This window comes from Castor canadensis, chromosome 4 (genome assembly GCF_047511655.1).
Source record: "Castor canadensis chromosome 4, mCasCan1.hap1v2, whole genome shotgun sequence".
In the NCBI taxonomy this organism is placed as follows: domain Eukaryota; kingdom Metazoa; phylum Chordata; class Mammalia; order Rodentia; family Castoridae; genus Castor; species Castor canadensis.
In genome coordinates, this window is record NC_133389.1 from 151,205,677 (window position 1) to 151,229,423 (window position 23,747).

A 23,747-nucleotide genomic window follows, 5' to 3' on the forward strand; every position below is an offset into this window, starting at 1 on the left:
TTAGTGACCGAGTCTGTGTGGGCTCTTTCCAGAAAGGCCTTTTGTGGTAGGAGGGGATTCACCTGGGCCTGAAAGCTGGGGGTGGGGGGTTTGCTAGTATCTATATACTAGTTTTTTTTTTTTTTTTTGCGATACTGGAGTTTGAACTCAGGGCCATGCTCTTGCTAGGCAAACACTCTACCACTTGAGCCAGGCCCCCAGCCTAGTATATCAGTTTCTTTATCCATTTATCCACTGATGGGCTCTTAGGTTGTTTCCATATCTTGGCTCTTGTGAATAGTGCTGCAATGAAATGGGGTTGCAGACTTCTTTATGAGGTAGCAACTTCATTTCTTTAGGTGTATACATAGAAGAAGGTTTGCTGGGACTGAAAGAGGACTTCCAAGTGCCCTTGGATGTAGCAACAGGAGGTCACAGAGGCCTTGATAAGAGCCATATCATCAGGGCTGGGATGCTAGGGTGATGCAAGTGAAGTTCTCACTTTGTACACCATTTAAGGGAGTGTTCAACAACTCAGTAATCAACCAAGATAAATATTATTTCAATGTAAAACTAAAAAATTAGCATAAGTGCCCCAAATCTATGATAAACAAGTTATTAAAATTTTATATAAGGACAGCATCAGTATTACTGTTTTTCCTTTTGCACCAGATTCCAATATGACTTGGCACTGGGTTTTGCTGTGTAAAGAAGATGTGGGGATGACCATCTGGGGGAGACATGTGGAAGAGGCTCTGACTGCCAACTACTCCTCATGCGAAAGGAAAGAAAGTAGGAAGGGTGGTTGGCCCAAGCAACTTGAGGCTTAGATTTCCTTTCTTTTGTTAAAATTTACTCTTTAAATGGAAAGGGCTTGAACATGCTCATGAGGAGAACAGTCCCTGGAGTCTCTGTGAGGGGCTGATGAAAGCACTGGATAGGGGCTCAGTGGAGACAAGACAAGAGGGGACAAGGTGAGCTGGCCCTAAGCAAGCCGAGGGACAGGAGGTGCCAGGTGGGGGAAATTACAGGAACTCACACCTTGTAAATGGCAAGGTCACCTGATGAGAAATGGTGGCCAGTAGGTTGTGGTAGATGGAAGAAAGCTTGGAGCAGTCCCTTAAGGGTGGGGGAAAGGAGCTGACCAGGGTCCTAAAAAAAAAGAAAAAGAAAAAGGCCCTGAAGGAGTAGAGAGAGCCAGTGGAGGCTGGAAACCACAGGATGTGGGAGTGTCAGTTTCCATTTCGTGTGAGCTTTCCACCCTCTCTTCTGAATTACTTGCTACTCTAGATGTATAAGGAGGCTCAAAATCTGCTGGCGTGTAAAGTGACTAACCATCCCTGTTAGCCTAGGACAGAGGGATTTCTTGGGACACAAGACTTTTAGTGCTAAAACTGGAAAGTCTGGGCATACCAGAAGCATTTGCTCACTAAGGTATTATAGGGTTGGACACTAGGAGGCAAAAAGAGAGAATTGAGGGTGCTGGACAGAGAGAATGTAAAGCGTGTGTTCCAAGTCCAGTCTGGAGAGAAGGAAGTGAAGCCAGTACTCATGTGTTACTCATTCATTCTTGCCAGGCATACTGAGTGAGTACTCACTGTTGACTCAGGCACTGGGTATGTACAGCAGACTAAGAAGAAATAAATGACCTCATGGAAAAATCCTTCGGTGGTGGCCAAGATTAGCTGGTGCCTAGGAGCCATTTCCACCTCTGACTAGAGGGTAGAACGCTACAAACTGCATTTTCCAGGCTTTTTTAAAACTGGGGTGTGATTAAGCTCTGCCAGTGAGGTGCATTTGAGGAATGTACCACTTACAAAGGAAGTGGGTAGAGGCCAGTACGTTGCTGCTTCTCGTAGTTTCTTTGCTGGCAAGGATAGTGGTGGTGAGATGGGGCTTGGAGAACAGCATTACAGTGTTGTCACCAGCTTTTCAGGTGTTGGAGGCAGGTGTGGTGGTGATGGCACCACCTCCTGATCTCTGGGTTTCTGTAATGACTATATCTTTGAGCTCAGTGTTAGTTGTGATCTCCTGATTGCTCACTGCTCTGGTCTAGGCAAGGTAGTTCTGAGAGACCCAGGTGTCTTTCTAGAATCTCAGTCTAAAGCCCTTCCAGCAGTTTTGGAAGCACCAGGATTAAATGCATTTCCACTGACAATGCCTGGGGTGTTTCTGTTTCCAGACCCTGCTGTTTCTTTTATGAGCCAGTGTTGTGGAAATCGACTCTGATGACTTATTTAAACTTTGTTTTGCATTTTAAACAGCCATTGTCAATGGTCTCATGATTTCTGCTAGAGAAATGAAACTGGAACTAGTCTTAGATTTTAGCTGCTCTGGTTGTGAAGGTCAGGTGGTTTGTATCAAGGTGGAGAGAAGGAGGAGACAATCATTGAATGAGAATATGTGAAGAAAAGGGGAATTCCTTTAAAACTAAAAGATACACAGATGCCAGTTTTGTCTAGCTAGGGAAGGTGAAAGTTTAAAATAGTGGGTAAAATGGAACAAATGGTGTACTGATGGTCAGGAAGGTTGGGTTTAAAAGCAGGGAAGAATCAGCATTGCGCCTGGATTGCCCCTTTGCCCCTCACCGAGTGATGTGAAGGCAGGTGACTCTTTAGGAGAGGTGAGGGGGACTGAGCCACGGAACTCAGGCAAGGTGGGGTAGGCAATTGATGGGCATGAGTCCTCTTCTTTTTGTTTTTTGGTGGTACTGGGATTTGAATTTAGGGCTTCATGCTTGCAAGGCAGGTGCTCTACCTCTTGAGCCATATCTCCAGCTCCTTTTGCTGTGGTTGTTTTGGAGATAGGGTCTTCCTTTTTGTCCAGGCCAGCCTGAATAGCAGTCCTACTTTAAACTTTCTGCTGATCCTGGGATGACAGGTTCTTGCCATCATGCCCAGCTTTTTTTTTTTTTTTTGTCGGTATGGAGTCTCGCAAACTTTTTTTTTTTTGCCCAGGCTGCCCTGAAACTTCGATTCTCCTAATCTAAGCAAATGAGTTCTCTTGTAGAACTTTAAATAACTCATTCTATAGCCACATTCAACCTCCATGCTATCATTTGAACAATGTTGAATAAAATCTTTTTTTTTTTGTGGTCCTGGGGATTAAACCCAGGGCCTTGAGCTTGCTTGCAAGGCAAGCATTCTACAACTTGAGCCATGCCCCTAATCCCGGTGTTTTGGATTTTGTTTTTGAGATGGGGTCTTGCTAACTTTGCTTGGGCTGATCTTGAACTCTGGATCCTCCTGCCTCCTCCTGCCAAGTAACTGGCACTATAATCACCACCACACCTAATCTGTTTTTTTTTTTTTTTTTGGTAAGGATAACTTTGGGAAACATTTAAGCATTCTTGATCTAAGGTCCATCTACATATATACCAATGACTATTGTTGTTAATCTCTTAATGAGTGTAATTCATAAATTAAACTGTACCATAGGTGTGAACATACAGGGAAAAACAGTATATGTAGTGTTTGGTATTATCTATGGTTTCAGATATCCCACTGGGGTCTTGTAATTTATCTGTCACAGACAAGGGGGACTACCATATATTTTAATATCTGAATACCTAAGCTTATGAAGTAAAATATTACAAATTAGTCATTTCCCCTTTTTATGCTTTTTTTTCAGTACTGGAGTTTGAACCTAAGGCCTTATACATACTAGGTAATTTTGCCTCTGAGTGACATCCTCAGCTCTTTTTTATTTTTATTTTTTGAGATAAGGTCTCACTAAGTTACCCAAGCTAGCCTTGAACTTGTGATCTTCTGGCTCAGCCTCCTGAGTAGCTAGGATGCTACCATGCCCAGCATCCCTCTGTATTCTTTTCTAGACACATTCTCTTCATCCCATAATGAAAACCACTTTTCTGAATCCTGTATCCATTACCACTATGCAATTTTTCACTATGAATATATATACTAAACAATATGTGGTATTTTTTGATATTTAGGATCTTAATGTAAATTAATCAGATTGTATGAGTCCTTTACCATCTTGCCTTTTGCCACAACAAAAATTTTGTTTGTGAGAGTCATGTAGTTCTAGTTAATTCATTCTCATTGTTGTATAGTAGTTATTAAAGAAATAAAACAGTTTATTCACTTTCTTCTCTCTGTTTTCCTTGTTTTTGGCAGTACTGTGTTTGAACTAAGGGCTTCACACTTGCTAGGCAGATGCTCTGCTACTTGAGTCATGCTCTCCAATTCCCTTTCTTTTTGGCTTTAGCCTCCCCAGCCCCGCCTCTTTTTTTTTGGCTTTAGTTGTCTTTCAAGTAGGGTCTTGCTTTCTTCCCAGGCTTGCCTCAGACCGAAATCTTACCTAGGGCATCCCAGGTAACTAAGATCACAGGTGTGCACCACCATGGCAGTCTTTTGATATGTTTGAGATGGAGTCTTACTTTTTGCCTGGGCTGGCCACAAAGTGTGATACTCCCTATCTCTGCCTCCTGAATAGGTGAGATTATAGGTGTGGCTACTGTGCCTGGTCTTTCTCCATCTATTCTTGATAGACTTTTAAGTGGTTTCCATTTTTTTCTATAATATTACTGCTAATTGGAACATTTTAAACGTGTCTTATTATATCTGTGTGTCAGTTTTGAAAGGGTATTTACTTTTCATGTCAAGGATTAATACATGTTTTCAGCTTTACCAGATATCACTAAATGATTCTTCAAAGCAGCTGTACCAATTTGTAATTTCTCCTGCAATGTAGAACATTTCAGATTTTTTTCACATTTGGTAACAGGTATTAGCATTTGACCACCAATGTGAAATAATATCTCTTGATTTGAATGTACATTTCTCTGAATACTACTGAAGCTTGAACATCTTCTCATGTGTTTGGTGGCTAGTTGGGTTTTCTGTTTTCATCATTCATATAATGTAAAATAAGCTTTCCAAGGTTCACAGCAAATTTTGCTGAGTTTTTGATTGGGCTTAAATTCACTTGAAAATTGATTTTTTTTTTTGATGGTACTCAGGGCCTCCTGCTTTAGGAAGGCACTTTACCACTTGAGCTGCACCCCAGCTCAAAAATTGATATCTTCATGATATTTGCCTTCTGTCCATAATTGTGATATACATCATCAATTATCTCTGACCTAACTGAACTCTTCTGGGCTGGCAGAGTGGTTCAAGTGGTAGGGCACCGGTCTAGGAAGCATGAGGTCCTGAGTTAGCTGAACTCTTCCATAGAGTTTTATAATCTTTAAATATCATATTAATAAATGCTATACTTATTTTATACTTTACAGATTTTGTTGCTATTTTAAATAGTATCTTTTTGAAATTTACATTTTCTTTCTATTGTTGCCAATGTGCAGAAATATGACTTTTATTCATTGATCATATATCTCAATATACTTGGTTGTGCTATGTAGAAAGTCTTATTGCCTGTAAATAATGACAGTAGTTTGGTTCCAGTGTCCATTGTCACTACAATGTTGACTAGGAGGGATGTACAGGGTCCTTGACTTAAGCCTGGTTTTGAAGGGAATGTTTCTAACATGTTACCATTAAGCACAATATTTACTGTGGAGTAATTATTTCTCCTTAATAATTACTATTTAACTGTTTATAAATTGCTGTTTGGTATGAGAAGTCCCTTACTTTTAATCTGTAGATCAGTTTTTTAAGGAACTTGTATCTTTATTATATGGACTTTCCTTACTCATGAATAAAGTATGGCCTTCCATTTATCTAAGTCTTTATTAATGTCTTTTCAATAATTCATAGTTTTTTCCATTAAGGTCTTACATATCTTTTATTCAAATCATTCCTCCATGTTGTCTGTTTGATGCTATTATATACAGTAAATCTTGAACAGCTATCACTGTAGTTTTTAGCTCTTTTAAAAAAAATCTTTGATTCCCTTAATTTTTACTTAATTTCTTACATCTCGGCTATGTGTTTGAGCAAATGTGTTTTATGTTTTATTTTGTATCCCTATGTACATTGTAGTCAGAGTTTTCCATATTATCTAGCACAAGTTTTCTCAGTTTCAGTACCATGGCATTTGGGGTTGGCTAGTTCTTTATTGTGAGAGAATGGGCACTGGGGTTGTTTAACAGCTTCACTGATCTCAATCCACTGAATCCCAATAGTACCATCTGTTGATGATGACCAAAAATGTCTCTGGATGTCATCAAATGTCCCCTGAGGGGCAAAATCCCTCTGGACAAGAACCATTGATAATGGCCTATAATACTGCAGAAGTATCACTTATTTCCTTAATTTTTAGATACTGGTTTAACACTTTCAGATGCAGGTTCCTAGGATGTGAATTCTATTTCTTCTGTCTACGGTCACAGTGATTTTTATTTTCGTTCATAGTAATTTGTTAGCATGAGGTTATCTCCAGCTGGCATTGTGGCACAGGCCTATAATTGCAACACTTGGGAAGCGGATACAGGAGGATTGTGAGATTGAGGCCAGCCTGGGCTTCATAGTGAGACCCCATCCCCCCAAAAAAGTTCTCTGTGTGTCTCATATGCTCTGGGTTGGGATAGGACTGTTATGAGGGGATTTCGAGTTTGCTTCTGAAGACCTTATGAACTGTCCTAGTCGGAGGAAAGTTTATATTAATTTCTTGGTATGGGTTTAAAAGAAACCTCAACCAAATATTCATTGTTTGGGGTCTAGCCTAATCTCTCCCTTCTATGCTCTTCTTTCTCAAGTGCCTAACACCTGTAGCCACAATTATCTGCCTCCAATACTACGCCACCATTGGGCACTGACATTTTCTGCATCTAGGTGGCCTGGTTCTCCATGAGGAGCTGGATTTTTCTTTAAATATTTTCTCTCCATGTGCCAGATGCTAACCCTGAGTAATTTGGATTTTGCTGCCAAACTATGCCCGCATTAGTACAGAGGGAAAACAGCACGATAAGGCTCTTGCTGAGTGTGCGTGACAGGCAGAAAGCAGTTGTGGGTAAAATGGTGGGAGAAAATGAACTGAGCAGATAATGTTTTCAAGCCATGCCAACCCATGGCATTGTTATGTCATTTATAATTGTGAATTTCAAAAGTTAGAGACTTTAAAAATAAAGAATTAAGCATTTCATTTCTAGTAGTTTGGTTCTTTTTCAAATATAACTGGTAAATTTGGATATTTCTTACTCATGTGTTTAATGACCTTTTATTTAATTTTCCTCTGTTATTTATTTTATTTCTTCTAGTGCATGTAAATATTTTATAGGCTAATTTATAACAACATCTATTAACAAAGCTGTGACTTTTTAGCAGTTAGGTTAAAGTACTGTTGTTAGCCTGTGAATGGAGTATAGATTTTTTACTTTCTGAAACGCATAAAACTCATATTCAGCTTTCTGATAAAAAAGATAAAATAGTCCTAGTACCAGTTTTCTACTCTGAGTAATCATTTTAGTGTATTTCACTTCTGCAGTTACTCATAAGTAGCTCTATTTAAGTGATGTTTGGATGAATGGGCATAGGATTGACACAGCTATACCAACACTAGATAAATATATAAGTATAATTATACACAAATACAAAAGAACCATTAGTAACTTAGATAGAGTTTTTTCTAATTCTTTTAAGATGAGATTTTAACCTGAATATTGTCTGATGGGAATAGATAAGGCCCTTGCCCAGAACACAGGAGCTGATTTAATGTAAAGTATAGCTATGAAACTTCAAAGTGGAGTAGGCAGTGAGCACCATTTGCAACGTAAGCTTTGAAGAAAAAAATGAGTTCCAGTGGAAGTAGTTAAGAACACACCTATGCCATGAGCTCCACATCCCTCCCACCCAGACTCTACTCCAGGAGTGAGATCATCCCCCTAGATCTTCTGTTCCACTTCCGTTGATATCATCAGGAACTCTGATGGCCACTGTTGCCACATAGCAGTGTGTGAGAGTCAGGAGCTTCTGCACTTCCTTGGGGCTCAGGGTATGCAGACCTGATAAAAACCTAACAAGGTCATTGCTCAGCCCTGCTCACAGGCCCTCTGGACATTCGTGATGAAGTGGTGAAAGGGCCTGAGGCTCTGGGTGTGACAGCAAGCCTACAGTTGCAAGTGAGGGGTGTTAAAATGAGAGAGAAACTAGAAATTGGGTGTGGATAAGGACAAAAACCTATTTTTTGGGGGAGGCAGGACTGCAGGGTTGAATTCAGGGCCTTGGCTTGCTAGGTAGACACTCTACCAACTTGAGCCATGCACCATCCCTTTTTGAGTTGGTTATTTTTGAGTTAGGGTCTCGCTCTATACCTGGGGTGGCCTTAACTGTGGTCCTCCTATTTATGCTTACCCTCATAGCTGGGATGACAGGCACATACCACCATGCCTGTGGTTGAGATGTGGCTTCATGAACTTTTTGCCTGGGCTGGCCTCAACTGCGATCCTCCTGTTCTCTGCCTCTCAAGTAGCTAGTATTATAAGCTTGAGCCACCACACCCAGCCTCCTATTCTCCTTGTTTATGATACCCTGCAGAAAGGGTGCCTTTGATCTAGACCCACATTTGTCCAAGCCCATGTGGATAGGACAACTAAAAGTGGAAGTTAACCCTTGTGACACCAGTTTTTCTAGTTGAGTCACTTGCTTAGTCATTGGGCTTTTTTGCTCTTCCTTCCGAGGTCACTCATTGTAACTTCATCATTATTGTGATTTTCCCCTTACTCTGTTTTACATTTTGAAAAATTCAGAGAACCATGTGGGATTTTTTTGGAGATAATTTTGCCTTTGGTTTCATTTCCTTGAACATGTGGGGTTTCTTCTGCCTCAATTGGTATTTGGATCAGTCTTGCTTTTGGGCTTCATGTACTGAGGATCCTCTTCTATAGATTTAAAAATACGAATTTAATCTACTCAGTTTGGGAGACCAGCAAGAAAGGAAGAGCCTCAGACATAAATTACTTTGATAAGAGGATTTAAAAAAACCTCCTCTCTAACTACAGAACTCTTCCATTGGAAAGAACTTTGAAAGAAATGAAGAAAGTCCTCAGAAATGAAGTTGACTCTTCATGACTTATGGCTGTCTACTGAGTGGATTGGAGCTTTGTCACTGCAGTTCCTTAGCATGGCACTGTGCCAGGTGTCTGCCGAGGTCATCCATCAGGTGGAAGAGGCACTCGATGAAGATGAGAAGGAGGTGATGCTTTTCTTGTGCCGGGATGTTGCTGCAGACAAAGTTCCACCTAATGTGAGGGAGCTCCTGGATATTTTAAGTGAAAGAGGCAAGCTGTCTATGGTGGACTTGGCTGAGCTGCTCTACAGAGTGAGGCGATTTGATCTGCTTAAAAAGATCTTGAAGATGGACAAAACAGCAGTGGAGGCCCACCTGCACAGGCACCCTCATCTTGTTTCTGATTATAGGTAATTTTATCAGTTCTTCCCCAGGTTGCACTGGTGGGAGGGAGTGAGGAGATCTAGACTCTACTGAAAGACAAAAAGGGACAGTAAGAAGGGCAATTACATTCCTCTTTCTCCCCTCTGTTCCAACTGCCATCTGGTATCACTTCATTCCTTTGAAAGAATTGGGTAGAAGATCATAATGAAAGTGTAAAGGACAGATGGTCTGTGCTTGCCTGAAGGACAGAATAACAAAAAAGGAAGAAAGATAGGAACAACTAAGAGCTAGTAATTTTTGCCAGCCTCTGACAGTGGTGAACTGTCAGTGGTGTTTGCTAGCTGATTTTCTGTGATGTCATTCTGGCAATTTCCAGTAATAAGAAAGGAAATGACAAGTCTGACAGTCTTCTTCCTATATTTGTAGAATCAGTTTTTTTCCTGCTGACAATGTTTAGCCAGGAGGACTTCCTTCTTGCTGTCCTTCCACAGGTCCCACCCTCCTCTGGAGGTTCTGGGGAACCCAAATTAAAAAGCTCTTAAATTAACCACCTCCAAGCCCCCTTCAGGTTGAAGAGGGAATGGCCACTGATGTCTCCTAAATTCAAACAGCCTTCAAAGTCAAACATCCTCCTATTCACACTGTATGTTTTAAATGCTTGAAAGGACACAGAAGTCACAGGAAAGACTGAGTTTTCTGGGGGGAGAAGAAGAGAGCTTTCTCCTTTTAATTACTGTTTTGTTTTTCTCCAGGTCACTAAGTCTTTTGTTCTACCAATAATATATATTTTGAAATGGTGTGTATTTTTAAGAACTATTTTCAAGAGAGCTGAACACTTTGGAAAGTGTTGAGTATTGAGGTTGGGAGGCCTGTCTTAAGTCTCAGACAGACAAGTTGTCCAGGAAGGCCAAGCCAATCATTAACCTTGGTATGGATTTTGCTTCCTACTTATGAAGCCAAGAGTAGTAACACCCAGCTTCACAAGGCTGGGAGCGTCAATTGTGATATTTTATTGCAGGAAGTACTTTGTAAAACAGTGAAGCACTCTACGCTGTTGTTAATCTCAATCATTTTCCAACCATCATATGTCAGTTAATCTCACACACTTGGGGAAGCACTGGCTGGGTTCCTGAGACTAGTTTAGGGTCCTCTCTTCCTGAGTGGAGATGGAATGTCAGGCCTTTGGAGGACAGGTTGCAGTTGAAGCAGAGTGCTAAATTCATTTTTCCATCTGCTCAGCAGGCTTCATTGTATATCATTACGTGCTAGGTATTTTGGTAAACTCCAGGGCAAAATGAGTGAAGAGTCTCCCATCTCTAAGACTCTTAAGGCCTGGGAAAGCAACTTTCTAAGGAATGATGACAGTATTATGGTAGCAATTCTAATGACAAGGTATCCCAGGAGCCCTGGTGAAATGGGATAGCAGCTCCAGCTGGTATAAGAGGACCTTTGTGGACATCTCAAGTCAGAGTCTCCACAAGGCAGCTAGCTGCCTTTTGCCCTTTGAATTCATATGAGGGCCAGGATTATCTCAGGGGTTTCTTTAATTTACAATCTTGACTCAAAGTACTGTTCCTGGATCAAGGTTCCTGGATCAACATCGCCTGGAGCTTGTTATGCAGAAAAGACAAGTCCACTCTAAGTTCTATTTCTGTCTTTCATGTTAGTTATGAAATTCATTTGGAATCTTAATTTCACTACTAGGGGATTTTTAAGGGAAATTTCTATTCTCTTAGTTGTTTTTCAGAGCTGTTAGTTGGAAAGGAAGTTACCATGTCCTATTAAAAATGGCAAAGAATAAGTTTCCTTTTTTGATTTCCCTTAAGATCTCTTCCTGGGGGAGGAAATCTAAGCTTTCTGTTTTATGGAGAGGAGAACATAGTTTCAGGGGGGGCAGGAACTAGTCTTTTTACCAGTTGTTCACATAGAGGAGGCATGGGTTCTTGGAGTTCTAATTAGGACCCTTATCTAAAGTTTACTAAAGAAACTTGTCTGTTTTTCAGGGTGTTGATGATGGAGATTGGTGAGGATTTGGATAAATCTGATGTGTCCTCACTAATTTTCCTCACAAAGGATTACACAGGCCGAGGCAAGACAGCCAAGGATAAGGTGAGTTTTCTTTTCTTCGTTCCTATTCTCATGAGCCTATCAGAAGTGAGAGGCTGCTCCTTATTGTATGGCAAGAGGAAAGCAGACAGTTTGCTCCCATGTTAGTGGGAGTCAGACATCTGGGTGTTTTTTTCATGACATTGACACCCAGAGTATTGGTTTCGGAAGTGAGAAAAAATAGGGTGATGCTATCTTCCAGTGTTATCTTGGGTGTTTCTTTCATCCTTAGATTTGATCCTTATTTCTATAGAATTCAAAGACCAGGCTCTCCTGGTTTGAAAGTTAGGAAGTCTCAAATGCTTGTGCTGAGTAGAGAAGTAGGAAGTGGGAATCTACTCTTGTCCTATCTGGTTTTGAAATATAGTTTTTTCACAATCCCTGTGACTAGAAGTAAATGAATAGCAAAATACTAAACCTTCTTGTAATTTCACCTCTCTACAACCCTGAGTCAGAATGAGTTGGAATGTCTATTGATTAACATAGTTTAAGTACTTTAAGACTGAATCACTAGGGTTTTTCACATAAAAACTTTCTCCATCTACCTTCTGTCTCTTTTTTTTTTTCCAGGGAAGATCTTAGGATGTTTAATATAATACCAGCTTGACCTTTTGGGAGAGAATGAACACGAGTTTATTTTCAGTCCTGCTCTTTTTTTTTTTATTTAAAAATTTTTTTGTCAGTACTGGGGTTTGAACTCAGGGCCTCATGCTTGCTAGGCAGGTGCTCTATGACTAGAGTCATGCACCTAGCCCTCGTGGTACTCCTCGATGACACAAAACAGCCCATGTGTCTGTCCCCAACCTAGAAACAAGTTAATAACCAAAGGAATTGACATCACTTCCTTTTTTGAGTCAGATTCAGAAGGATAATTTTTTGAAGACAGAGATATCTGGATTAGGATCACTGAGGGTCACTGAAACAGTTCATCGTTTCACATTTTCTTGCTGTTATAAATCACATGGTCTGGGATTCATATTAGGGGTGCTTATCAGTCAACTCCACTCATATTTGTTTCTTGTTGGTGACTCTCTTAGAGTTTCTTGGATCTGGTGATTGAACTGGAGAAACGGAATCTGATTGCTTCAGATCAATTGAATTTATTAGAAAAATGCCTAAAGAACATTCACAGAATAGACCTGAAGACAAAAATTCAAAAGTACCAGCAGTCTGGTAAGAAGAATTTCTTTTCTTTTTCTTTTTGACAGTACTAGGGTTTGAACTCAGGGCCTCATGCTTGCTAGACAAGCTCTTTAGCGCTTGAGCTATGCCCCCAGCTGAGGTAAGAAGAATTTTGGCCAGTCAGTTTTCTAAAGTATTTACTGTGTCAGGACTCTTGGCATGACTCAACTGGTAAAGTAATTGCCTAGGGAGTGTGAGGTCCTGAGTTCAAACCCCAGAACCACCCCCCAAAAAAACCACAAAAGATTGTAATATATTTGCTCTGTGCACAGTAGGAATGGTTGGTAAAGATTCATTTGTTGGATGGGTGGATGGAATGGAACCTGAATGTCCACAGCCCCCTCTAGCCTATGGCTAGCAATCACACCCCCTTATAACCTTCATATTCCAGATCTGCCAACTCCATCGGTAGATCTCCTGCTCCCCGTATCACCACCTCAGTTTTAGCTTTCTGCAAAGTGCTGCCAACTGGTTCTTAACATTCTAGCCTTTGAGAAAAGGTCTGCGTCCCCATTTTCACAGGCTGGCAAAGCTGTGGACATTCAGGACTTTTAAGTGTATGCTGAATCCTGCTGCCTGGCTTCATTATTTGAGCTGATGATCACCATCATCTCTGGTTGTTGTCACTGGGGTCCCATAGCTGCCCTGAATGGTCCCAAATTTCACCAACTTCCTCGTGGAAAAGGTCACTTTTGATTTTTTTTCCTTAATAAGGGGACTAGGCTACCACTGGCCTTCTCCCTCACACTACCCATTTTAATGTCTTTTAACCTCTCCCTCAATTTGCATCTGATAGCAGGTCATTACCTAAAGGTCATGGCTGAGATCCACTCTTCTACAGAGCACTCCTCTACTCTCTCATACTCTAAATGACTTATAAACTAGAATTAGAATTTTTTAGTTCATTTGGTAAAAGAATAATCTGATCTAATACTCTGAATTTGAGTAGGTGGCAGGAAAGGTTAGGGTATTTTGAAAGATGGTGATTGACCTTGGACTGAACCATTGTTGAAGATTCACTTGATAATAATTTATAAATTTTAACTCAGTACCTCCCTTCTGTTTTTGTAGTTCAAGGAGCAGAAACAAGTTATATGAATTCTTCCCAAACATCTCTCCCAAGCTTGAGTCTCAAGGATCCTTCAAGGGTGAGTCTGGAGCAAATGTATGGAGTCCCAGCGTGACAGAGTTCAGAGCTTTTTTTTTTTTTCAGCATGGGGTTTGAACTCAGGGCTTCGTGCTTAAGCCACACCGTCAGTCCATCTTGTGCTGGTTATTTTGGAAATGGTATCTTGGGAACTGTTTTCCTGGGCTGGCACTGAACTGCAATCCTGCTAATCTCACCCTCCCTACTAGCTAGGGTTATAGGTGTGAGCCACCAGCACTTGGCTAGTTTAGCGCCTTAGTAGCAAAATATATGTTCTCATAACTTTAATCCTTTAAATACTGAATGCTTTAATATCTGAACAAATTGGGATAGAAATGTGTATTTGTTTTAAAAATATGTATAATTTCTTATGAACGTTAAGAAATGTTCATGGATTTATCTGGAGAATACAGAGAAATGCATGAGGAGGAAAATAATCCTGTAATTCAGCTGTCCAAAGGCAACCTTTCTTTTAATATTTTGAGATATTTCCCTCTAGTCTCTTTTCTATGGGTGTTAAAATGTATTTCTATATGGATAGTTGCACATGTTTTTTCATTGTTCATTCATTTGTTTCTTTGAAGATTCAGCTTTTTAAATAAACATGGATAAGATGTGCCTATTGAAAAAATATTTTTAAATGTAGTAAAAGAGGTTCTAAAAGTGCTTTTTTCCTACCTCACAATACTTTTGAGTTCATTTTTCATGAGGCAGCTGTTGTTAACCAATTTCTTCTGTAACCATTCAGAGACAGTCTACATATATATAATCCATTTTTCTTTTGTATAAATGGTAGCATACCAGGTTGAAAATTCTTGGAAATTGTTCTGTATGATTCATGTGGGCCTACCTCTCATCATTACTTTGACTGATTTCCATTTTCTGCATGTATCATAATGTATTTAGCTCTTTCTTGTTGATATGTATCTATTACTATTGCTTCTGATCTTTTGTAATTACAAACAGTGCAAAATAAATACCTCATACTTATCTCTCTGTGCATTTGCTTTTTACTGAGCTTGATTTAATAATTTTAGCAAAAATTTTTGTTATTAAGTGATGAAACAAATTATTTTTTTCTAGTTCACGAACATAAATGTCACATAGTCACCTATGGTTGTTACATTGGTAGTATGTAGTACACAAAGTATCAACAGAATTGTTTCTTAGTTAATCTTTTATCTTGAGAAGAAGAATCTTGGTGAACTCTTGTTCTTATCCTCATCTAAAGTCATGTGGAATTTGTAGTGAGGACTTACACTAGACAATTTTGTGGCTAAATTATAAACCCTTTCATAAAAGCATGTGATGAAAGCACTAACTACTCCTATTACATGAATAGTTTCTTGGAGAATATGAGCTGTAAGAGATAACCACTGAGAAACAGAATTTCAGAGCTAAAGTAGATGTTGAGGATTGTACTCTCCTACCCACTCACTGCACAAAATAAGGAAAGTTAGACCTAAAGGATACTAAATTGTTGTTCACCTCCACCTACTGTCGGTCTGCCCAGTCCCTGCTCCTCCTACTATGCAGTGCTGTATCTAATAAACTGCAGTCATGACTTAATGGATAGTGTACTCTCTTTGGCTTAGATTGTTTCAGAGGTGAGGTGCCATTTGAAATATGTATATATTGGTTAACAGTATATAGTATGTGTATAAACAGTGTATAAAATGGTTAACAGTAAATGGTATGTGTACCTTTCACAGGCCATCTGAGAAGAGAAAGGACCAGTTCAGTTTTTCATTCTCTGATTAATCCTACTCTAACCTTCAGAAGAGGTTTATCAGAATTCTTTATTACCCAGAATCAGGCCCATACATGGCTTATATGTAGCTAAGCAATTCTAGAAAAGCAATAATTAGGTATTTATTAAGTACTTCCATGCATTTGGCATGGAGCTGAGTACTCGCATACATTTCATCCTCATAAAACCCTCTGAGGTAGGCTCTGTTACTATGTTCATTCTGCAGATGAGGAAACAGAGATTAAATAACTTGCTCAGCTAGTAAGTGGCAGAATCAGGACTCACAACCAGGTATGTCTTGCACTCTTAGCCATGCTGTACTTTGCCCTTATGTTCAAAGGATAGGTTGAATGTCAATTTCATGTTCCAATAGCTTACTCTAACTTGGAGTTATCACAGCAAATATGCTGTACTATAACATCTGGTTTTATTGAGCTGTTTTTAAACATTTTCATATGCTAAGCTTAGCATATTTATGCTTTCATCCTATTTACATTTTGTAAAAGGAAAGGTTTCCTTGTTCTTTGACAAGGTAATATGGGATTTATAGAGTTAATAGTTCTTGCTATTCTTTTCTGGATAACTGTGAATGTGATATTTAAATTTTTTTCCTGGGTAAGAATCCTACTCAGATATTTAAAGAGGTGTAATGTCATGTGCTCCTGAAAAAAAAAACCCTAAAGGGTATGATCTTATTCCTTATATTTGAAGCTCCAGAATGGGAAAAGTAAAGAACGAAGACTTGTGGAACACCCTAACATTCAAAGTAAGACCAACTTTTCTTTATATTCATTCTTTATAAATGCTTGATAATTTAAGTAAAAAATGTTGCAGAGGCTGGTGTATAGCTCAGTGGTAGAGTGCTTGCCTAGTATGTGTGAGATTTTGGGTTTGATCCCCAGCCCACTGGCTGCAGTGGTCCACACTTGCAGACCAGGCTTCTTTTGGGAGGCTGAGGTGGGACTATCACTTGAGCCTAGGAGTTGAAACCATCCTGGCCAACAAAGTGTGACTGCATTGTCAAAAAAATGAAAGTTGCCATTTATCTCCATATTCTAACTAAGCTCTTAAAAAGCATTTAAACTCTTAAAATGTATTCATTGGATTTCTAGTTACCTGTTGAGCTAGCTAACTTAAATTTGAATACCACAGGTACATAATCTTTGCCATATTTTTAAGAGATGTGACTTGTATATAGATGTCTGAAATGCATATATTTAATGTATTTATATTATATATATATAAATATACATGAGATAAAACTATAACCAAGTCATGTTAAACATTAATCCAGTCATGATAATAAACCAAACTAAACCAAATATCCAGCAGCAGGAAGAAGAAAGATTAATAGGCTTTTGTTTTATAGTCCATTTAATGTGTCTGGATACTCTGCAGAATATATCCTCCCTCTCCTAAAAAGAAAGAAAACATGTGATTAAAAATTGGCTGTTTCAACCCACATGGTCTCTCTCTTCTCTTTAAAAACATCAGCACTTGATCCTATAACATCATTTTTAAAAGGTTTATTTCTTTGCTGTCTTGAGACCTCCCTGAAGTGAGGACTGAGACTCAGCCTTACAGTGAGGAGGTAGATGGTTGTGTTTCAAGACACCAGGGAGCAAGGATTGATAGCTGCTGTGGAAGATTGCAGGCTTATCCGAGGATCATAGAATTTATCCTGTGTGTGGTAGGGGACCATTTTGAGTGGGCAGTGGCCTGATGGAAGCCTTGTTTGTGTGGCAGGCCAGTATCTTATGACTCAGCCTGTGTGTGTGTGTGTGCCTGGAAAATGAGAAGCATTTGCCTAGAGTAGGCAGATGGAGCTGCTCACGCCTGTCATTCTCTACCTAATATCCTGCTCTCCAGCAAAAGCTGTTGAGAATCAAATTTATTCCTGAATTGACAGCATGTTTCTTAAAACAGTGGTAAGAATTAGAATTCTGAAAACTGTTTAAAGAGAAAATAGGAGCCTGGGTAGAAATGCCTGGGAATTAAAATCAAATGGGGTCCTTTTCATTGGCTTCCTGATCCAAATTAAGCATAATTCTAGGTGAGATAAGTAACACACCTGGTGATCCTGTTAGGAGAGCCACCTCCTTGCTTTTGCCTGGACTTGGCTTACTCACTTAATAAAAGAAGAAGCATTCTGATAAATTGACCTTAATTTAATAGAAGTTTAAAATAATCAAACGAAATGTTCATATTACTTTGGACTTCCAACTAGATTTCAGTTGAAAGATTATGATGATGGTGATAACTACAATTTGGTAAGCTCTTGCTAAATGCTTTACACTGGGCTAGGCATATCAAATAGGTTATTTTGTGGGGTTTTTTGTTCTTTTTCTTTTTTGGTGGTACTGGGATTTGAGCTCAGGGCATTGTGTTTGCTAGGCAGGTGCCTTAGTTACTTTTCATATAGGGTATTGCTTTATGTCAGGGCCAGCCTGAATCATGATCCTCCTATTTATGCATCCTGCATAGCTGTGATGACAAGCCTCTGCCACCGTGTCCAGCTTTCATTGGTTGAGATGGGGGTCTCACTAATATTTTCCCCAGGCTGGCTTCCTGATTTTACTGATCTCTACCTCCCAAGTAGCAATTGTTTGTTCTGTTAAAACAATGATTGCTGAAATATAAAAAGGAAAAGTGATATTTCCTCTTACTTTTAAATATCAGAGATAGTCACTGCTAATGTTTGACTTATCTACCTCTTGACTCTTATGTTTAGCTCGTACAGTTGTCCCTAAGTATCTGTCGGGGATTGGTTTCAGACTCCCCGTGGATATCAAAATCTGCAAATGCTCAAGTCCCTGATACAAAATGGTGTAATATTTGTATATAACCTGTTCACATCCTTTCCTATTGTGTAAATCACCTCTAGATTACGTATAACACCTAATGCAATGTAAATGCTATGTACATAGTTGTTATGCTTTATTGTTTAGGGAACAAGGTCAAGAAAAAAACGTTTGTTCATGTTTTAGTACAGATGTAATTTTTGGTCCTTTGTTGGTTGAATCTACAGATGCAGAACCTATGGATTTCGAATGCCATTTTTATATGTATGAAAATGTGCATTTAATATTTTTAATATGTAAAGTCAATATTATGCATATTATTTAATAATCCATTTTTATTTACTATACCCTGCATATCCTTTTTTGTCAAATACATAAAGATCTCTCTTTTCCTTTCTAACATCACATAGTATTCCATTATATGTATCATAGTGTTGATGGACTTTTAGGTCTTTCTAGTCTGGGCCATTAAAAACAGTCATTTGGCAGACATTTTTGACATACAGTTTTGCACTCTTGCTCTGTTACTTCCTTAAAATTTCTAGAAGCAGAATGTTGGCTTAAAGAATATTGACAATTGCCTTTTTTTATTATTATTATTCATATGTGCATACAATGCTTGGGTCATTTCTCCCCTCTGCCCCCACCCCCTCCCTTACCACCCACCCTGCTCCCTCCCTCTCCCCCCCACCCCCTCGATACCCAGCAGAATCTATTTTGCCCTTATCTCTAATTTTGTTGAAGAGAGAGTATAAGCAATAATAGGAAGGAAAAAGGGTTTTTGCTAGTTGAGATAAGGATAGGTATTCAGGGAGTTGACTCAACATTAATTTCCTGTGTGTGTGTGTTACCTTCTAGGTTAATTCTTCTTGATCTCACCTTTTCTCTAGTTCCTGGTCCCCTTCTCCTATTGGCCTCAGTTGCTTTTAAGGTATCTGCTTTAGTTTCTCTGCGTTGAGGGCAACAAATGCTAACTAATTTTTTAGGTGTCTTACCTATCCTCACCCCTCCCTTGTGTGCTGTTCACTTTTATCTTGTGATCAAAGTTCAATCCCCTTGTTGTGTTTGCCCTTGATCTAATGTCCGCATATGAGGGAGAACATACAATTTTTGGTCTTTTGGGCTAGGCTAACCTCACTCGGAATGATGTTCTCCAATTCCATCCATTTACCAGCGAATGATAACATTTCGTTCTTCTTCATGGCTGCATAAAATTCCATTGTGTATAGATAGCACATTTCCTTGATCCATTCGTCAGTAGTGGGGCATCTTGGCTGTTTCCATAACTTGGCTATTGTGAATAGTCCTGCAATAAACATGGATATGCAGGTGCCTCTGGAGTAACCTTTGTCACAGTCTTTTGGGTATATCCCCAAGAGTGGTATTGCTGGATCATATGGTAGATCAATGTCTAGCTTTTTAAGTAGCCTCCAAATTTTTTTCTAGAGTGGTTGTACTAGTTTACATTCCCACCAACAGTGTAAGAGGGTTCCTTTTTTCCCCGCATCCTCGCCAACACCTATTGTTAGTGGTGTTGCTGATGATGGCTATTCTAACAGGGGTGAGGTGGAATCTTAGTGTGGTTTTAATTTGCATCTCCTTTATTGCTAGAGATGGTGAGCATTTTTTCATGTGTTTTTTTGGCTATTTGAATTTCTTCTTTTGAGAAAGTTCTATTTAGTTCACTTGCCCATTTCTTTATTGGTTCATTAGTTTTGGGAGAATTTAGTTTTTTAAGTTCCCTATATATTCTGGTTATCAGTCCTTTGTCTGATGTGTAGCTGGCAAATATTTTCTCCTACTCTGTGGGTGTTCTCTTCAGTTTAGAGACCATTTCTTTTGTTGAGCAGAAGCTTTTTAGTTTTATGAAGTCCCATTTATCTATGCTATCTCTTAGTTGCTGTGCTGCTGGGGTTTCATTGAGAAAGTTCTTACCTATACCTACTAATTCCAGAGTATTTCCTACTCTTTCCTGTATCAACTTTAGAGTTTGTGGTCTGATATTAAGATCCTTGATCCATTTTGAGTTAATATTGGTATAGGGTGATATGCATGGATCTAGTTTCAGTTTTTTGCAGACTGCTAACCAGTTTTCCCAGCAGTTTTTGTTGAAGAGGCTGCTATTTCTCCATCGTATATTTTTAGCTCCTTTGTCAAAGACAAGTTGGTTATAGTTGTGTGGCTTCATATCTGGGTCCTCCATTCTGTTCCACTGGTTTTCATGTCTGTTTTTGTGCCAGTACCATGCTGTTTTTATTGTTACTGCTTTGTAATATAGTTTGAAGTCAGGTATCGTGATACCTCCAACATTGTCTTTTGACTGAGTATTGCCTTGGCTATTCGTGGCCTCTTGTGTTTCCATATAAATTTCACGGTAGATTTTTCAATCTCTTTAATGAATGTCATTGGGATTTTGATGGGAATTGCATTAAACATGTAGATTACTTTTGGGAGTATAGACATTTTTACTATGTTGATTCTACCAATCCATGAGCATGGGAGATCTCTCCACTTTCTATAGTCTTCCTCAATCTCTTTCTTCAGAAGTGTATAGTTTTCCTTGTAGAGGTCTTTCACATCCTTTGTTAGGTTTACACCTAGGTATTTGATTTTTTTTGAGGCTAGACAATTGCCTTTTTAAAAGACTGGTTCATCTAGCCAGACATCAGTGGATTACACCTGTAATCTTAGCTACTTGGGAGGCTGATATCAGGAGGATTGTGGTTTGAGGCCAGCCTAGGGAAATAGTTCATGAGATTCCCCATCTCCAAAAATAACCAGAACAAAATACACTGGAGGTGTGGCTCAAGAAGTAGAGCAACTGTTTTGCAAGCATGAAGCCCTGAGTTCAAACCCAAGTCTCCCCCCAAATAATTAATTAAGATTAGTTTAATCTGTACAGTATTAGTATTTGAAAGTGCTCATTTCTTCCAAACTTTACTGATACTGCAATTTGTCTCTAGATATTATTTCTTATTTTGTAGCAGTTTTGTAAGGTAGATAAAAGTATTTCAGCTCAGAGATTAATAAGCCTATGAGACCCAATGAAGTTGTTTGCCTAAGATCACAGTGAGTGATACTGCTAATCCCTTTATGGCTTCAAAATGGGTGGTTCCTCTACATATTAATAAAGTCATGTTAATCTAGCAAACATATGCTATAGGCCTATCAACATTTGCCAGGCTCACTGTCCCTTATCTTGCTATTGCCATTTTATTTTCTCATCTCCCAGCACCACTGGTCTGTGAAAAGCTTGGTCATCTATTCTATCCATAACAAACACACCTAAGCTTTCCTTTTCTGCACTTTAAGTCTGTTCCTTCAGGTATTGTCCACAGGTTTAGCATGTGTAGGAAAGCCACCTGTGTAAGAAAGCCAGCTACCTGGCCTCCATCTGGAGAAGGGTAAAGGGTAGCCTTCTTTCACTTGTATTTGAGCAGTTTTCCTACATATCGCTCACATAGCATGGGCACTTAAGCTTTCTTGTTAGTCAGGTTCTTTAGTGTGAGGTTGGAACTTTCAGGCTGAGTACAGCAGGAGAAAGAAGAGGTAGCTGAAGAAAATAGGCAATGAGAACAGTGTGTGATGTAAAGAAACTCAGCCAGGATGGGGGTGGACTTAGTTCTACTTCCACTTTGTAAATGATTTCTCTCATCCCCCAGGAAAACCAGTGAAGACATCCATTCAGGAATCAGGAGCTTTTTTGCCCAAGGTAAAATAAATGATCTGATTTGGTATTTTATTATATGCACAGTATTTTCAAGAACACTGACTTCTTAAAAACAAAACAAAAAAAAACCTGTTCATTAAGAATTTTTGTAATAGTGGGATGCCTTGAGTGTTGTTCTCCTGAGACCAGAGAACCATGAATGTAGCAAAGAGAAAAATGTTAAAGTGGATTGCATTAATGAACTTTGGAGAGCAGGGAAATTCCAAAGTGGCAAGTCTTCAACTAATGATTTTTGAGCATATAAGTAGACAGTGACACTACACTGAACCTTGGATCGATACCTCTTCTCCTTAAAAAGAGGCAATAGAAGGCCTCCATTTGTACATAGTTTGTAAAGATATCACTTGTTTCTACTTTAGGTTACTATGGTAACATATGATCCATCTTTTCAAAACTATCTTTATTTTGCAAAGTTGAGACACATGTAAAGAGACTATAATTTTCGTTAAAATCAGGCAAAAATGGAAATATCTCATTTGTTGTAAGCATGTGAGCTTAATTGGGGAAAAATTTGATATTCATGAGAAATGTCAGTTTAAGTCTTTTTTTTTTTTTTGGTGGGACTAGGGTTTGAACTCAGGGCTTCACACTTACAAAGCAGGTGCTCTACAGCTTAAGCCACACCTCCAGTCCTGAAATGTCAGTTTAAGGAAATCCAAAAGAAGAGATAGTGCATGAGTGGGAAGTTATGGGAAAAGAACAGTGTTCAGAGTCTAACAATCCCTGCCTTTCTTTCCAGCACATACCTCAAGAGAGATACAGAATGCAGAGCAAGCCCCTAGGAATCTGTTTGATAATTGATTGCATTGGCAATGATGCAGGTAGGTGTGGAGGCTGCAGATTAATGTCCCACAGTGGGATCACGAAACAGACTAGTTGAATTAATCAGGGTGATCAACACTAGCTGATGTAACAAAGTACATTAGACTGTGACATTCATTTCTCACCCAAGTCATAGTCTAGCATGGATTGGACTGGGGAAGCTTTGGCTCCATCATCTTCTGAGGCCCTGAAGTCTTCTTCAGGGTCCTCTGTGTCTGGTGGGTGGATGAGGGAAGACAGAATGGGTGGAGGATCTCATAGAGGATTTTAGAGAAAGTGATAATCAGGCACCATTTCCACCTGCACTCTATTGGTCAGAATTCAATCATGGTTCCTGCAGTGGACAGGGATAAATTAGTCCAGCCATATGTCAGAAGGAAATGAAATGAACTTGGGGAACATGTAGCATTGTGTCTGGCACAAAGTGTAAGTGTGAAAGTTGGTGTGTGTTAGCCGTGTCTATCCATATTGGATGCTGTGGCAAGGAGCAGTTCTAGGATTCAAGGAACATTTATAAATGAAGACATTCTGGTTCCAATATTATCAGATTGCATTAGTTTACCTAGAGATGAAAGCTTCCTCAGGGACATTAAAAGTATGATAAATTTGTATTCACTTAGAGGGCTTTGGATATTGCCTGAGCTCTGTGTCACTTAAATTTGTTGTCATTTACTTAGTTGTGATCCACTCGTGTGTCACCGTTGTTTGGCTCGGAATTGATTCTTTGCTCAGTTGTTGTAGGATGTCTGACTCAAACTGAATCACTGGTGATGCATCAAAAGAGAGTGAGAAGAGACTAGATAAGTAGAATATTGTTCCATTTAATTATCTTTTCCTTGAGCGGATCGATTATAGCTCCAGTTTTCCTGCTTGTAAACTTCCTTGTAGCATGAGTCAGAACAGTCTTTTAGGCTCACTTAA

General features: G+C 39.3%; 1 protein-coding gene across 7 annotated transcripts in view; it reads left to right on the forward strand.

Moving 5' to 3' along the window:
* Positions 1-23,747, forward strand: part of Cflar (CASP8 and FADD like apoptosis regulator) — a 47,026-nt gene that overhangs the window by 9,665 nt on the left and 13,614 nt on the right. For 4 of the 7 annotated variants that reach the window (XM_074071386.1, XM_074071391.1, XM_074071387.1 and 1 more), the window contains 7 exons: positions 8,897-9,314; positions 11,292-11,397; positions 12,432-12,567; positions 13,648-13,724; positions 16,185-16,239; positions 21,937-21,986; positions 22,744-22,825. In XM_074071386.1, coding sequence (XP_073927487.1) covers positions 8,947-9,314; positions 11,292-11,397; positions 12,432-12,567; positions 13,648-13,724; positions 16,185-16,239; positions 21,937-21,986; positions 22,744-22,825 — 874 coding nt within the window. In that variant the 5' untranslated portion in view covers positions 8,897-8,946. Of the gene's footprint in view, positions 1-8,896; positions 9,315-9,354; positions 10,217-11,291; positions 11,398-12,431; positions 12,568-13,647; positions 13,725-16,184; positions 16,240-21,936; positions 21,987-22,743; positions 22,826-23,747 lie in introns of those variants that run through there. The other 3 variants (XM_074071392.1, XM_074071390.1, XM_074071389.1) reach the window with 3 other exon arrangements.